The 12657-nt window shown below is 56.5% G+C and overlaps 1 protein-coding gene across 3 annotated transcripts in view; it reads left to right on the forward strand.

Annotated features, from left to right (window-relative positions):
* TTYH1 (tweety family member 1) overlaps positions 1–12657 on the forward strand; it is a 65226-nt gene that overhangs the window by 46889 nt on the left and 5680 nt on the right. For 2 of the 3 annotated variants that reach the window (XM_060131253.1, XM_060131252.1), the window contains exons 1-5: positions 4127–4319; positions 6602–6780; positions 8652–8763; positions 9576–9796; positions 12193–12288. In XM_060131253.1, coding sequence (XP_059987236.1) covers positions 4194–4319; positions 6602–6780; positions 8652–8763; positions 9576–9796; positions 12193–12288 — 734 coding nt within the window. In that variant the 5' untranslated portion in view covers positions 4127–4193. Of the gene's footprint in view, positions 1–111; positions 229–3633; positions 3675–3828; positions 3933–4126; positions 4320–6601; positions 6781–8651; positions 8764–9557; positions 9797–12192; positions 12289–12657 lie in introns of those variants that run through there. The other variant, XM_060131251.1, reaches the window with a different exon arrangement.

The following is a 12657-nucleotide window of genomic DNA, read 5'->3' on the forward strand; positions in this document are numbered from 1 at the left end:
CCGGTGTCCCCTGCATCGGCAGGCGGACTCTCAACCACTGCGCCACCACCCTACAGCCCATATTTTATTCGGAGCTCCTTGGTTTTTACCTGTGTCCTTCTTCTGTTCCAGGACCCCATCCAGGAGGCCACATGACATGTGAGCTCCTGAGGCTCGCCTTGGCTCCGACGGTCTCTCAGCCTTTCCTTGTTTTGGTTGAACCTAACCGTGTTCGAGAGGACGGCTCAGGTATTTTGTAGGATGTGCCTACCTTGGGGTTCGATGGATATTTTTCTCATGATTAGACTGAGGTCCTGGGTTTAGAGGAAGAAAACCACAGAAGTAAATTTCCATTTTCCTCACGTCACATCAAGGGTACAGACTAGCAACAAGGCTCTGATGCTGACCTTGAACTCCTGGCTGAGGCCGGGCTTGTCGGGTTTCTTGACTACAAAGTTACTTTTTCCCTCGTTTTTGTGCTGTTCCCATGAGAAGGATGTCGTCGTGCTCAGCCCACGCTTAAGGGGTAGGGAGTTATGCTCCCCGCTTGAGGGTGGAGTAGCTACAGAAATTATCTGGAATTCTTCCGCATGGGAAATGTGTCTCTTCTCGCCCATCTCTCACATTATTCACTCAATTATTCATATCATTCTGGACTCATGGTCATTTCTCTTTTTTTAACATCTTTATTGGAGTATAATTGCTTTACAATGGTGTGTTAGTTTCTGCTGAATAACAAAGTGAATCAGCTATATGTATACATATATCCCCATATCCCCTCCCTCTTGCGTCTCCCTCCCACCCTCCCTAGCCCACCCCTCTAGGTGGACACAGAGCACCAAGCTGATCTCCCTGTGCTATGCGGCTGCTTCCCACTAGCTATCGATTTTACATTTGGTAGTGTAGCTATGTCCATGCCACTCTCTCACTTTGTCCCAGCTTACCCTTCCCACTCCCTGTGTCCTCAAGTCCATTCTCTACATCTGCGTCTTTATTCCTGTCCTGCCCCTAGGTTCATCAGAACCATTTTTTTTTTAGATTCCATATATATGTGTTAGCATACGGTATTTGTTTTTCTCTTTCTGACTTACTTCACTCTGTATGACAGACTTTAGGTCCATCCACCTCATTACAAATAACTCAATTTCATTCCTTTTTATGGCTGAGTAATATTCCATTGTATATATGCGCCACATCTTCTTTATCCATTCATCTGTTGATGGACACTTAGGTTGCTTCCACATCCTGGCTATTGTAAATAGAGCTGCAATGAACATTGTGGTACATGACTCTTTTTGAATTATGGTTTTCTCAGGGTATATGCCCAGTAGTGGAATTGCTGGGTCATATGGTAGTTCTATTTTTAGTTTTTTAAGGAACTTCCGTACTGTTCTCCATAGTGGCTGTATCAATTTACATTCCCACCCACTTTTTTTTATCAACATTTTAGTATGAAAAATTTCAAACAGACAAAAAAGTTGGAAGAATGTTACAGTGAAAAAAACAAATAATCTAATTATAAAATGGTCAAAGGACCTGAATAGACAAGTTTCCAAAGAAGATATTCAGATGGCAAACAGGTACATGAAAAGGTATATATGTATGTTGTGTGTGTATAGATATAGATATATAGATATAGCTATATATATATACACACACATACATATATAATCATTAGTGTACACCTTAAACCTACACAGTGTTATATATCAATTATATCTCAATAAAGGTGGAAAAAATAAAGAATATTACAGTGAATACCTAGACACCCACCACCTAGATGCTGCCATTAATATTTTGCTTTATTACATATCTATCCCCCTGTCAATCCACCTTATTTCTTTTTTGATCCATTTCAAAGGAAACTGCAGACACCACTAAACTCCCCCCCATACTTAAGCATGCATATCATTAAATAGAGTTCTCTTTTCCCCCAAGGCAAAATTTGCACAAATCTTAAGTGTACCACAAATGCAGACCTCTTGTACCACAAGTGCCGCCCAAAACCTTATCAAGATACAGAACAATGCCATCACTCCAGAAAGTCCCCTCGGCCCCCTTCCCAGTCAGCCCTGTCCCCACCCTCCCGGAGGCAACTACTGTCTTGATTACTGTTGCCACCATAGATTAGTTTTGTCTGTTCCTGAACATCACCTAAATGGACTCATACCATATATACTCACAATCACCTCGTGAAACTGATGAGTCTCCCAGAATTTACGTCATGGGGAGCACGTGTGAGTTTTTTAGCCAGGACCTGCCCTTGTCTTTTGGCAAGAGGGGCTGGTCAGGAGGCCTTCCTGGAAGAGGCAGCATTGCTTCCTTCCTGCCTCTCTGGGCTGCTCCTTCTCAGCCTCTTTGTGGGCCCATTTCCCTCCGCTTGCCCCTTCCTCGGCAGTGCTGCTCGGCGTCTGGCTAGACCAGAGCTTACAAAACAGCCAGCATCAACCCACGGGCAGGTTTTATTTGGCCCACACAGTATTTTTTCTGTATTTGAATTAGCTTTAACATTTAAAAGCTGAGGGATTTTGCTTTTAAAAATATCCATATTTCTGCCGTCTCTTGGAAATTTGAAACATCTGGCGATGCTGTGTCCCTCTCCCCACATGGCAAGAATTGGCTGAAACAAAATATCAATAGCAACAACCTGTGCTCTGAGCCCTCCCCCACGCAGGGGGTGGGGGTCCTAAAGCACCCAAGCCCTGAATTCACACCTGTAGAGTTTGGGATGGTGTTGGAACGGTATTCAGCCAGGAACCCTGGAAATGCTCAGGGACCACCCTGGAATAACCATTCATCTTCCCCAGGAGAAGCAGACCCAGGAAACAATAGCAAGAGATCAAGGAGAACAAACCTCTATCAGACAGCATCTCAGTCTCCCGTTCATCAACATAATCACTGTCATCACCATCCTCATCATCACCTTCATCATATCGTTGTCACCATCCACAGCCCCATAGTCTTCATCATCCTCATTACCATCATTATCCCTAGGACCATCACTACCACCGTTATTTCTCTCCCTAGTAATGAGATGGGCAACTACCCCCCAGCCCTTTCTCACCAATCGGGAGCAAAATATTGGGATGAGATGGGTGGAGCGCTATCTCCCCTTTCTCCCCCCTGCCCATCACATCCCCCCACAAGGGAGGCCATGTGTGTGGGGACGCCAGGTGGTGAAGTCTAGCCCAGCTCCACAGGGGTGGGGGAACCCCTGGGGCAGATTCCTGGGGACCTTAGTTTTGACTTCAGCAGTGACTGGCTGGGTGGTAACGTTGAAGCAGCCAGGTCCCCTCTACTTCTCCACTACCAGTGCGTTTTCAGTGGGTTCCTGTGAGACTCAGCAGAGGTAGCGGCTGGAAAAACACTTTGTAAACTGTAAAGTCAATGGCAGGGGCAGGTTGATCCTTGTATACATTGAAGTCTTTCTTAATCAGTTTAGAGAGGTTCTTTAACACATGGGAGGCATCCTTATAAAGATGGGAGGGGGTCCCCCAAATAGATGAGCAAGTTCTTGGAGTGGGAAGAACCCTTCTGCACGTGCCAGGGGTCCTTACTGCAGACATGCGGGTGTACTTTCTGGAGTGCTCTATACACAAAGGGACGTTTGGGTCTAGAAGCTGTGTCCTTATACAGATTTTTTTTTTTTTTAAGTGGGAGAAGCCTTTTAACCCACATGGAGGCGTCCTTTACAGGTGAGAGTACGCTTACATAAGTGAGGGGTTTTTATTGATGCAATTGACCGTGATTTGTAACTGATCATTATTTGTAAAATGCTGCGCAAACACTAGCGACCTCTGCACAGACACGAAGGTTCTTCCTAAAGATAAAGGGCTCGTTATGCTGTAGGGTGATATAACAGTATGAGCGGCCTTCTACTGGATGTCGCTGTTCAGCCGAGCTCCGTTGGGCCGCCTGTGCGAGCAGTGCGGTACCTGCGCGGGGGGCCGCAGGTGGGAGCCGCCGCCACCGAGGGGGCGCGGGGAGCCCGACTCGCGGTACCGCAGTCCCCCCCTCAGCCGCCAGGGGCAGCACCGTCCCTGCCCTGCCCGCGCCTCCCCCCTCCTCCCCCAATCTCCGCCCCCCACCCCCTCCCTCCCCCCCCCCGCTCGCTCCCCTGAGCCCCGCCAGACCCCGCTCAGCCCGCGCCCCGCTCCGCTGCCGAGGCTCCCGCAGCCCCGGCGTCCGCCCCGCTGAGCCCTCCCCCGGGGGCCATGGGGACGCCCCCGGGCTACCGACCTTCGGCTTGGGTGCATCTGCTCCACCAGCTGCCCCGCGCCGACTTCCAGCTCCGCCCGGTGCCCAGCGGTTTCGCGCCCCAAGAACAAGAATACCAGCAGGTGGGCGCGGGCACGGGGTCCTGGGGGCGGGGGTTGGGAGCTGGGTGACAGATTCCTGTGTTCTCTGGGGGTGGGAGCCGGGCTGGGACTTTGGGGTACCTGAGGCAGCGAGAGCCTGGCGTGCCCGTACCTGGAGGTTCCCCTGGGAACCTCCTTAAATGCGGGAGGGCTGGGGCCTGGACCCCTGGATCTCAGAGGAGGGAGGGGACTGGGGGCCCTTGGATTCCCGGGTCCCTGAGAGCTGCGCGGGAAGCTAGGGTCATCAGGGGGGTAGGTCCATCATGTCCTAAAAGACGACCCCTTCCCTCATGGGATCAGGGCAATGCAGTTAAATGCGTCCCAGTTCAGGTGGGACCCAGGAGATATAGAGGAGCTGACATGGTGGAGAGGAAGAAAGCTGGAGGTGCCCTGATTCTGGGACGGGACTGAGACCTGAAATGGGGAAGGGGGTGAGGGGTTTTAGGGCTGGAGCTGGGAAAAACAGGTGGATGCGCTGGGAGAGACTTCCATCCTGTCCCAGGACGGAAGGGGCAGTCAGTCAGGTCGCTGGAGGGGGGGAGAGGATGAGGTTCGGTTTGGGGACTGGAGGATGACAGAAACGGGGCCAGAGGGTGGGGCTGGGTGGGAACCTTAAGGAAACCGGGGTCCCTGGGGAAGGGGGCCCAGCCTGGGTCAGCTCCAATAGGGGCGAAAGAACTGTCCCCTGACCCAGTTTAATTCAAGTCCTTGACTTTGAGATTAATGAGCAAGGCTTGGCGGAGCTGGGGATGGGGTAGGGGGTGGGCAGGATGGTGGAGCCCTGGGATGGGTCCTGGGCCCTGCCTGGAAGGTCTGAGCCCCTCAGATCTGTCCTGGGGGGCTCCCGGGACAGGGGGCTGGGGATTGGCAAGCTTAGAAGGAGGGGGGTCCCAGGAAAGCAGAGAGGGGGACGTGTGCTGTATTCTGAGCTATTTGGGTCATGGCTGCGCTGAGCCGGCCGTAAGCAGCTCCTCCCGCCGACTCCACGCCGCTCTGTCCCCACCAAACGGGGACTGCCAGCCCCTCTACCACAGCCTGCTGGTTACACAATCCCAGCCTCCAGGGCCAGTCCACGACCACCTGCTCACGGCCAAGGAGACCTCCCCACACGGATGCCACACGCGGGGTCCCCACCCCAGCCACCGCCAGAGGCACTCAGGAGGCTCACTCTGCCGCCCCCCCCCCCCCCCCCCGGTCAACAACAGTCAGGGTGACAGTGCTGGGACACACACCCCAGGAGGGGACAGCTGGGAAAATAATCAGGGACTGGGTGCCACCGTGCTGGGGGGACACAGACACACACTCTCACACATGCATTCACACTCACGCACATATGCACACATATACAGCCACATACAGATATACACACCCATATACTCACACATGTATACACACACCCACACCTTCACATTTACACACATATTCTTGCACTCATACAAATGCTCACACACACGCGTCAAGTATACACACATTCACACGCTCATATGTTCACATATACACATTCACACATACATTCACACACTACCTCGTTCCCTCTCTCTCTCTCTTTCCCCCCCATACCCCTCTCGCCCCTGCTCTGTCTTCACTCTCCCAGCCTCCCAGTGCCCAGCTCTGAGTTGCACGAGCGTGCGCACGCGTGCACACACGCACGCACACAGTGTCACGGAGGCTGTCACGCCCCCTCCCCCTGAGTCCCTGGGTGACAGACTCACACTGCAGTGGGGGTGCAGAGCTCAGCATCAGGGGAGAGGAAGCAAACAGTGAGTGGGGAGGACCAGTGTGGGGGAGGGGGGAGGGAGTAGGAAGCCTACCACCCCCAGCCTGGCACACGTCGCCAGGAACAGGTGCCCCCTCCGGACCCCCGATCCCACAAGAGTCTGGGGTCCAGGTCTTGGCATGTCCTTGGGTGGTGCTTCATTCCAACTGCCTGGTCTTGGTGTGGAGGAAACCGAGGCTCAGAGAGGGGAGGGCCCCTGCCAGAGGTCACACAGCCTTTGGAGGGCAGAGCAGAAGTTGAACCCCAGACTTGGGCCTCCCAGTTGGAAGCTCCCTCCAGCCCCAAGTCCCAGAGCCCTGGCTGCCAGCCTGGGAGGGGCTGGGAGTGACGTCTTTCCTCACAAACCTGAAAACCACGGCTCGGGCTCGGCCCCCCAGCTAGCCAGGGGTGCCTTCCACCTGCACTGAGATCCCAAAGCCAGAACCTTCAGACACAGAGGGAGGGAGCCCGGAGCCCCTCTGATGCCTGATGTCACCCCCTTCCCCAGGCCCTGCTGCTGGTGGTGGCCTTGGCAGGCCTGGGCTTGGGCCTGAGCCTCATTTTCATTGCTGTCTACCTCATCCGCTTCTGCTGCTGCCGGCCCCCAGAGCCGCCCGGGGCCAAGAGCCCTCCGCCGGGGGGAGGCTGTGTCACTTGGAGCTGCATTGCTGCCCTTCTCGTCGGCTGGTAATGGGGCCCCAGGGTGGGTGGACACTGGGGATGGGGCTCCCCAAGCTCTCTATCAATCAGTCTTCCTGGTGGTGTCCCAGCAGGGGAGAATTGCTCCCATTTGATGGATGGAGAAACCAAGGTCCAAGAGGAAAAGTGACCTCCCAAGGGCAGTCAGCCTGGCAGGATGGTCTAGGGGTTAAAGGCTGGGCAGTCAGACTGCCTGGGTTTGGTGGCTCTGCCGTGGAACAGCTGTGTGACCTAGGCGAGTGGTATAGTTTCTCCAGGCCTCGGTTTCCACATCTCTAAAATGGGCACTGTAGTCACACCCACCTCCTGCTTGTGGTGCGATTAAATGAAATGTACAGTGCCTGGTTCACAGCTGGACGCCATAAATGTGAACTAGGGATGTCATTCATTAACTCATTCATTCATTCAGCAACTATTTCCTGAGTACCTATTATGTGCCAGGAAATACTGACTAAGCCAGACATGGTCCTTGCCCTCGTGAAGCTGATGTATCCCGGTCAGGGACAGTAAAGGGATATTTACAATCCAGGAGCAGCCCTGAGCTGGTCTAACTCCTTCCTACGGTAACCCTGCTGGATTCAGAGTTGTCACAACCAGTTTTGAAGAGGGAGGCTCAGGGAGAGGCAACCTTTCGAGGCCAGGTGGGCCACGTGGAGATTCAGACCCCAAAGCCCCTAGGAGCCCAGGGGCCACCTTCTGGGACACCCTCAGGGGTGGGAGGAGCAGGGCACGTGGGGACACGCCAGTTACCAGGAGCCAGCTCTGGGCGCAGCCCCTCCCCTCAGGGCAGCACCCACCCCTCAGGGCAGATCTGGGCGCTCAGGACTTGCCCCCGACCTGGGGCTTGGGGGCGGGGAGGGCGGCAGCGGCCGGAAAGCGGCTAGTCCCACCCCACCCCCGCCAGCCTGGGCCGTGCCACCGCGGGGAGCGTGGACGTGTGGAGGTGGAAGTGGGGGAGGGGGCTGGGGGGTCCCAAGGTGCTTCCTCTTCGCGCTCTCCCGCGTGGAGGGGGGCGGGGAGGTGGACAGAGGCCCTGTGCGGGAGAGGCACGGCCAGCCCCCGTGGCCGGGAAACAAGAGCAGCTTTGTAGCACTGCGAACAATGGGTGCGGGCGCTGGAGCCAGCGCCGTCACATCCCAGGGCAGGGGGCGGGGGCCTGCGCAGCGCGGGGCTGGGAGCTGTGAGGGCGTCGGGGCGTCCGCCGCCCCGCTCCAGGCCTGGCCCCCTCCGCGGAGGGACTCAGTGTGGTGCGGGCGGAGAGGGAGGGGGCCCGTATTCAGGCCCCACAATGGAGCTCTGTGTGCCGGCGACCGAGGGGCGGGGGCGCCCGGCTTCTGGCCCGTTGGGCCCACATTCCCTCGCTTCCCTCCCAGCCGTCCAGAAGCTTGGCTCCTGGGGGTGGGGGGAGACTGGGAGCTCCAGGCTTGGGGTCCCCCAGGAGGCGGGGGAGGGGACGGCTGCATCCTGAAGGGACAGGTGCTGAGGACCCCGGATACTTGGGGAAAGGGAGGGCCTGGGTGCGGGCTGGCAGTCACTAGAGGGGAGGACCTCCCGTCCTGGGGCTGGGCATGGCAGGGTTTCACTCCGGGGAGGTGCGAGTTAAATCTGGGGGCCTGCTCCCCTCCACCTCTCCACCCACCATTAGCATCACAATGACGTCCCTGGGCCGGGGGAGTGAGACCTTCCCGTTACCTTGGCAACTGGTGGGGGCCAGGCTGGAGACGTTCCTTTCCCACGATGGGCCGGACCAATGGGATGGGGTGGGAGATGGGATTGGGTGTGTGAGGAGGTGGGGGGGGGGCGTGGCGGCCCCCAGGGTCCCAGGACCGGTTGTGATTTCCCTTCCCTCCTCCTCTTAGCACTGGCATTGGCATCGGTTTCTATGGCAACAGCGAGACCAGTGATGGGGTGTCCCAGCTCAGCTCTGCACTGCTGCATGCCAACCACACACTCACTGCCATTGACCACCTGGTGAGGGGCCAGGCACTGGCCAGACCCCAGACCCACACCCAGACTGGTTCCCCACACCTGGGCAAAGGGCCCCCTTCCAGGAAAACAGGATCTAAACTCAGAGCCAAGACCCCAGACTCAGAATGTCAGGTTCCAACATGCAGATCTCAGACTGTATGCCCAGCCCCCAACCCTGACTACAGATTAGGGCCTCACACATGGTACCATCAGAACCTTAGCCCAGATCTGGGCTTCCAGACTAACTCACACGCAGCCCCAGCCTTGGACTTCAGCTCACAGCCCAAACCATTCAGAGACCAAACACCAAAACCCAGCCCCTGCCCTCAGGTCAGATCCAGGACAGAGACCTGATCCTTGGCCCAGGTGCAAGGTTAAAGACCTCAGCGCTCAGACCCGGGACTCAGACGAGAAGCCTCACTCTCATCCCCAGCCCCAGGATGCCAGGCCCGGAGCTGAGACCCAGCCTGACCTCAGACCTTAGATTTCATGTCCGGTTGCAACCCTGGAACCCAGACGTGAGACCCCAGACTCAGGAAGGCAGATGCCAGGGTCAGACCTAGGATCCCAGACTTAACCTCAGTTCTGGAGCTCAAGCCACTGACCTCTCCGAGCTCCTGACAGAAGCCACAGAACTGCATGAGCTGGACCGCAGAGCCCCTTCCTTCCCTTCCTCAATCCTCAGATGCCCTAGCGCCCAGATCTCAGACACCCACCCCTGCTCACTCCTACTTCGCCCCCCCAGCCCTGTCGCCCAATCCCTGGCCACCCCAGAGAACGCCGTCCCCCGACTCCAGGCCCACCCCTGTGCGCAGGTGTTGGAGATGGTGGAGAGGTTGGATGAGGCCGTGAGGACAGAGCTGACCACTCTGGAGGAGGTGCTGACGCAGCGCACGGAGCTGGTGGCGGCCACCCGGGGGGCTCGGCGGCAGGCGGAAGCTGTGGCCCAGCAGCTCCAGGGGCTGGCCTTCTGGCAGGGAGTGCCCCTGAGCCCCGTGCAAGTAGCTGAAGATGTGTCCTTTGTGGAGGAGTACAGGTAGGTGACCGCTCTGTCTGCTCCGTGTGGCACGGAACCCCTGCCTGGGTGATTGTGCCCCCAGGGGACATTGGGGGACATATCTGGGTGTCACAGCTGGGGGAGGGGATGCTACTGGCACCAGGTGGGCAGAGACCAGAGATGCTACTGAATATCCTACAGTGCACAGGACAGCCCCCGACGCCAAAGGACTATCTGTGCTAAGTGTCAGTAAGTGACAGCAACCCTGGCGTAGAGAGACGGACCAAGTGATGCCGTGCCCACTCAAGTATTCATCCGTTTACTCCCTCCCTCAGTGTATTCACTCCTTCATTCATTCATCCTTGACTCAGCCATTCATCAAGTCACTCTTGCACTTCACTCATTGAATCTCAGACTAACTAGTTCACTCCCTCGGTTGTCCAGCTGACGCGTGTATCCATTCAACAGATATTTATTTACACCTTCTGGTGAGAGAGGTGTACCCAAATGGTCAGGACCATGAGCTCTAAAGCCAGACGGCCCTCCCTAACCACGTGATCTTAAATAAGGTACATACCAGCTCTGTGCCTCGGTGTTCCCATCTGGTACCCGTGGGAATAATGGGTAGCAATACCCTCATTGGATTGTGGAGGGTCTGTTGAGTCATTATCTGTCAAGTGCTTACAGGGGCGACCAGCACACATTATATAGGTGTCTGTAAAATATGGTTTTTTTTAAGATAGAGCGCTGAACAATGAATCCTGCCTGTCTCACGGTGGGCGGACCAATAAGAAATGCATGAATGAGATATTGTCTGTAAGGTGGTGAGTGTTAAGAACTCTGGAGAAGAGTAGGTGGGAGACGGGAACGGGATGGTCTGGGGACAGAGGATGGCAGTTTTGGGAGTTGGGGGGGGGTCATCCGGGAAGGCCACACTGAGAAGGTGACATTTGAAGGACATCTGGGACGGCCATCTTTCCCAGCAGCCAACATGACGGAGTGTCCTCATTGCTTCGTCCGCAAGGAATTATTTCTTTTGGTCATCCGACAACTGAGGGTCCCAACCAGACATGGGAGCAGAGACAGGGAAGACTTGGTCCTGGATTCTGTGCTCCAGGAGGGCAGGCAGACCTGGGCTGAAGCAGTCGGCAATGGGGAACCCCCCTGCAGGGCATCAGACAGGCCTGGGTCCCAGTGAGTTCAAGTTCTGGGTTCTGGCCAAGCTCAGGGGTGCAGGCCCTGGGCCTCAGCCCTGTTTCAGTGGGGGCTGAGGGTAGCTGTGTGGACTACACCTGGGTGAGGCAGACCCGTCATTAACAGGAGATAGCCTCTGGATTCACCAATACGAGAGTGCCTGACACTTGGGACTCCTTCAAGAAACATGGCCGGCTTCCTGGAAGGAAATCGGGGCCCCCAGCGGGAGAGCTTCGCTGGGGGAGTTCTTGGTGGCCTAGGGCAGAAGTGCTACCTGCCCCTGACGGAAGTGAAGTGAAGCTGGGACACACGAGCTGGCGGTGGGGACATGGGGAGCAAAGGCCTGGAGGTCGGCTGCAGCCACTGGGCCCAGCTTCTCCTTTCCGGGGACAGCCTGACCCGCCGGCAGTCCGGGAAAGAAGGGCACAGTGAGTCCCCACAGGGGTCTGAGCAGAGGCTGCCGTGGAGGGGGGTGGCCGTTCCCTTGCCGCGCTGGCGACGTGGGGATCGCTGAGAGCGATGCTATTTATTGAGCATCTCCTAAGTGCCAGGCGCTGTGCTGCGGCCTCATGCACATCTTCCTCTGCAACCAGAGTGAACTGACCAGTAGCTAATGCTGAATTCTTAAATGACATTAAAAGTTTCCCGATTCGTGTTCAGGCTGCTATTTAAGTGCGTCCATGTTGGCGCTCTTCTCGGTCCTTGTGTGTCTCTACTCCTTAGCCTCACGACAACCCTTGCACGTAGGTGCTGCTGTTCTCCCCGCGTTACTGGCGGGGAAGCCGAGACCCAGGAGGCAAGGTTACTGAGACCGAGTTGCAGGCAGGCAGGAAGTGGAGGGGCTGGCATTGCGACCCAGGCCGTCTGCCTGCAGACACTGAGCCCTTGGGTCGTGCCCTGTGTTGCTGAGTACATGCCTGGGAATGAGTCCCTCTGCCCTCCGGGCTGGGGTGGAGGGGCTGGGGCCCTGAGAGCGTGCCACTCAGGGCTCATGCGTGGTTCGGTCAGGGTACAGTCCTGGCACCTGTGTTCTAAATGGCTCCAGTGGCCGGCCTCCCAATGCACCCACTTCACGGATGGGCCTGGCTGTGGCCTGGAGACTGGGCATCAGGGAGGTCGCGTGTGCAGGCAGAGCCGGGAGAACGGCTGTCACCCTCTGCCGAGTCCCGGTCTGGGAGCCTGGGCCCGTGAAAGGCTGGATGTGCTGCTGCAGCCTCAGCCCTGTCACCCCCCCCCCCCAGGTGGCTGGCCTACGTTCTCCTGCTGCTCCTGGAGCTGCTGGTCTGCCTCTTCACCCTCCTGGGCCTGGCGAAGCAGAGCAAGTGGCTCGTGATTGTGTAAGTCTGGGGGTCTTCCTGGCACTGAGATCCCACAGCGCTCTTCCGAGAGGGGCCACGGTCCTTCCCAGGTTTCATTCCCTTGTCCCACGAACCTCCATGGAGTTCCTGGGCTGGGGTGGCACATAGAAATCAGGCTCAGAGCTGCCCAGGAAGGGGGCGGGCGGGAAACAGGCTGTCCTCACGGTAAGAAGTGCACCAAAATCCTAGAAAAGCAATGATAGTGATGCTTGTGCTGAGGATTGGGGTGATCACTGACCCTCTCAGTTGCTATGACAACCCTGTGAAGGAGGTGCCTGTCAGATGCCTACTGGAAGATGAGGGCCCTGAGGCAGAAAGCTGTCACGTGGCGTGGCGGAATTAAGGACC

Source organism: Lagenorhynchus albirostris, chromosome 19 (genome assembly GCF_949774975.1).
Source record: "Lagenorhynchus albirostris chromosome 19, mLagAlb1.1, whole genome shotgun sequence".
NCBI classification, from domain to species: Eukaryota; Metazoa; Chordata; class Mammalia; order Artiodactyla; family Delphinidae; genus Lagenorhynchus; species Lagenorhynchus albirostris.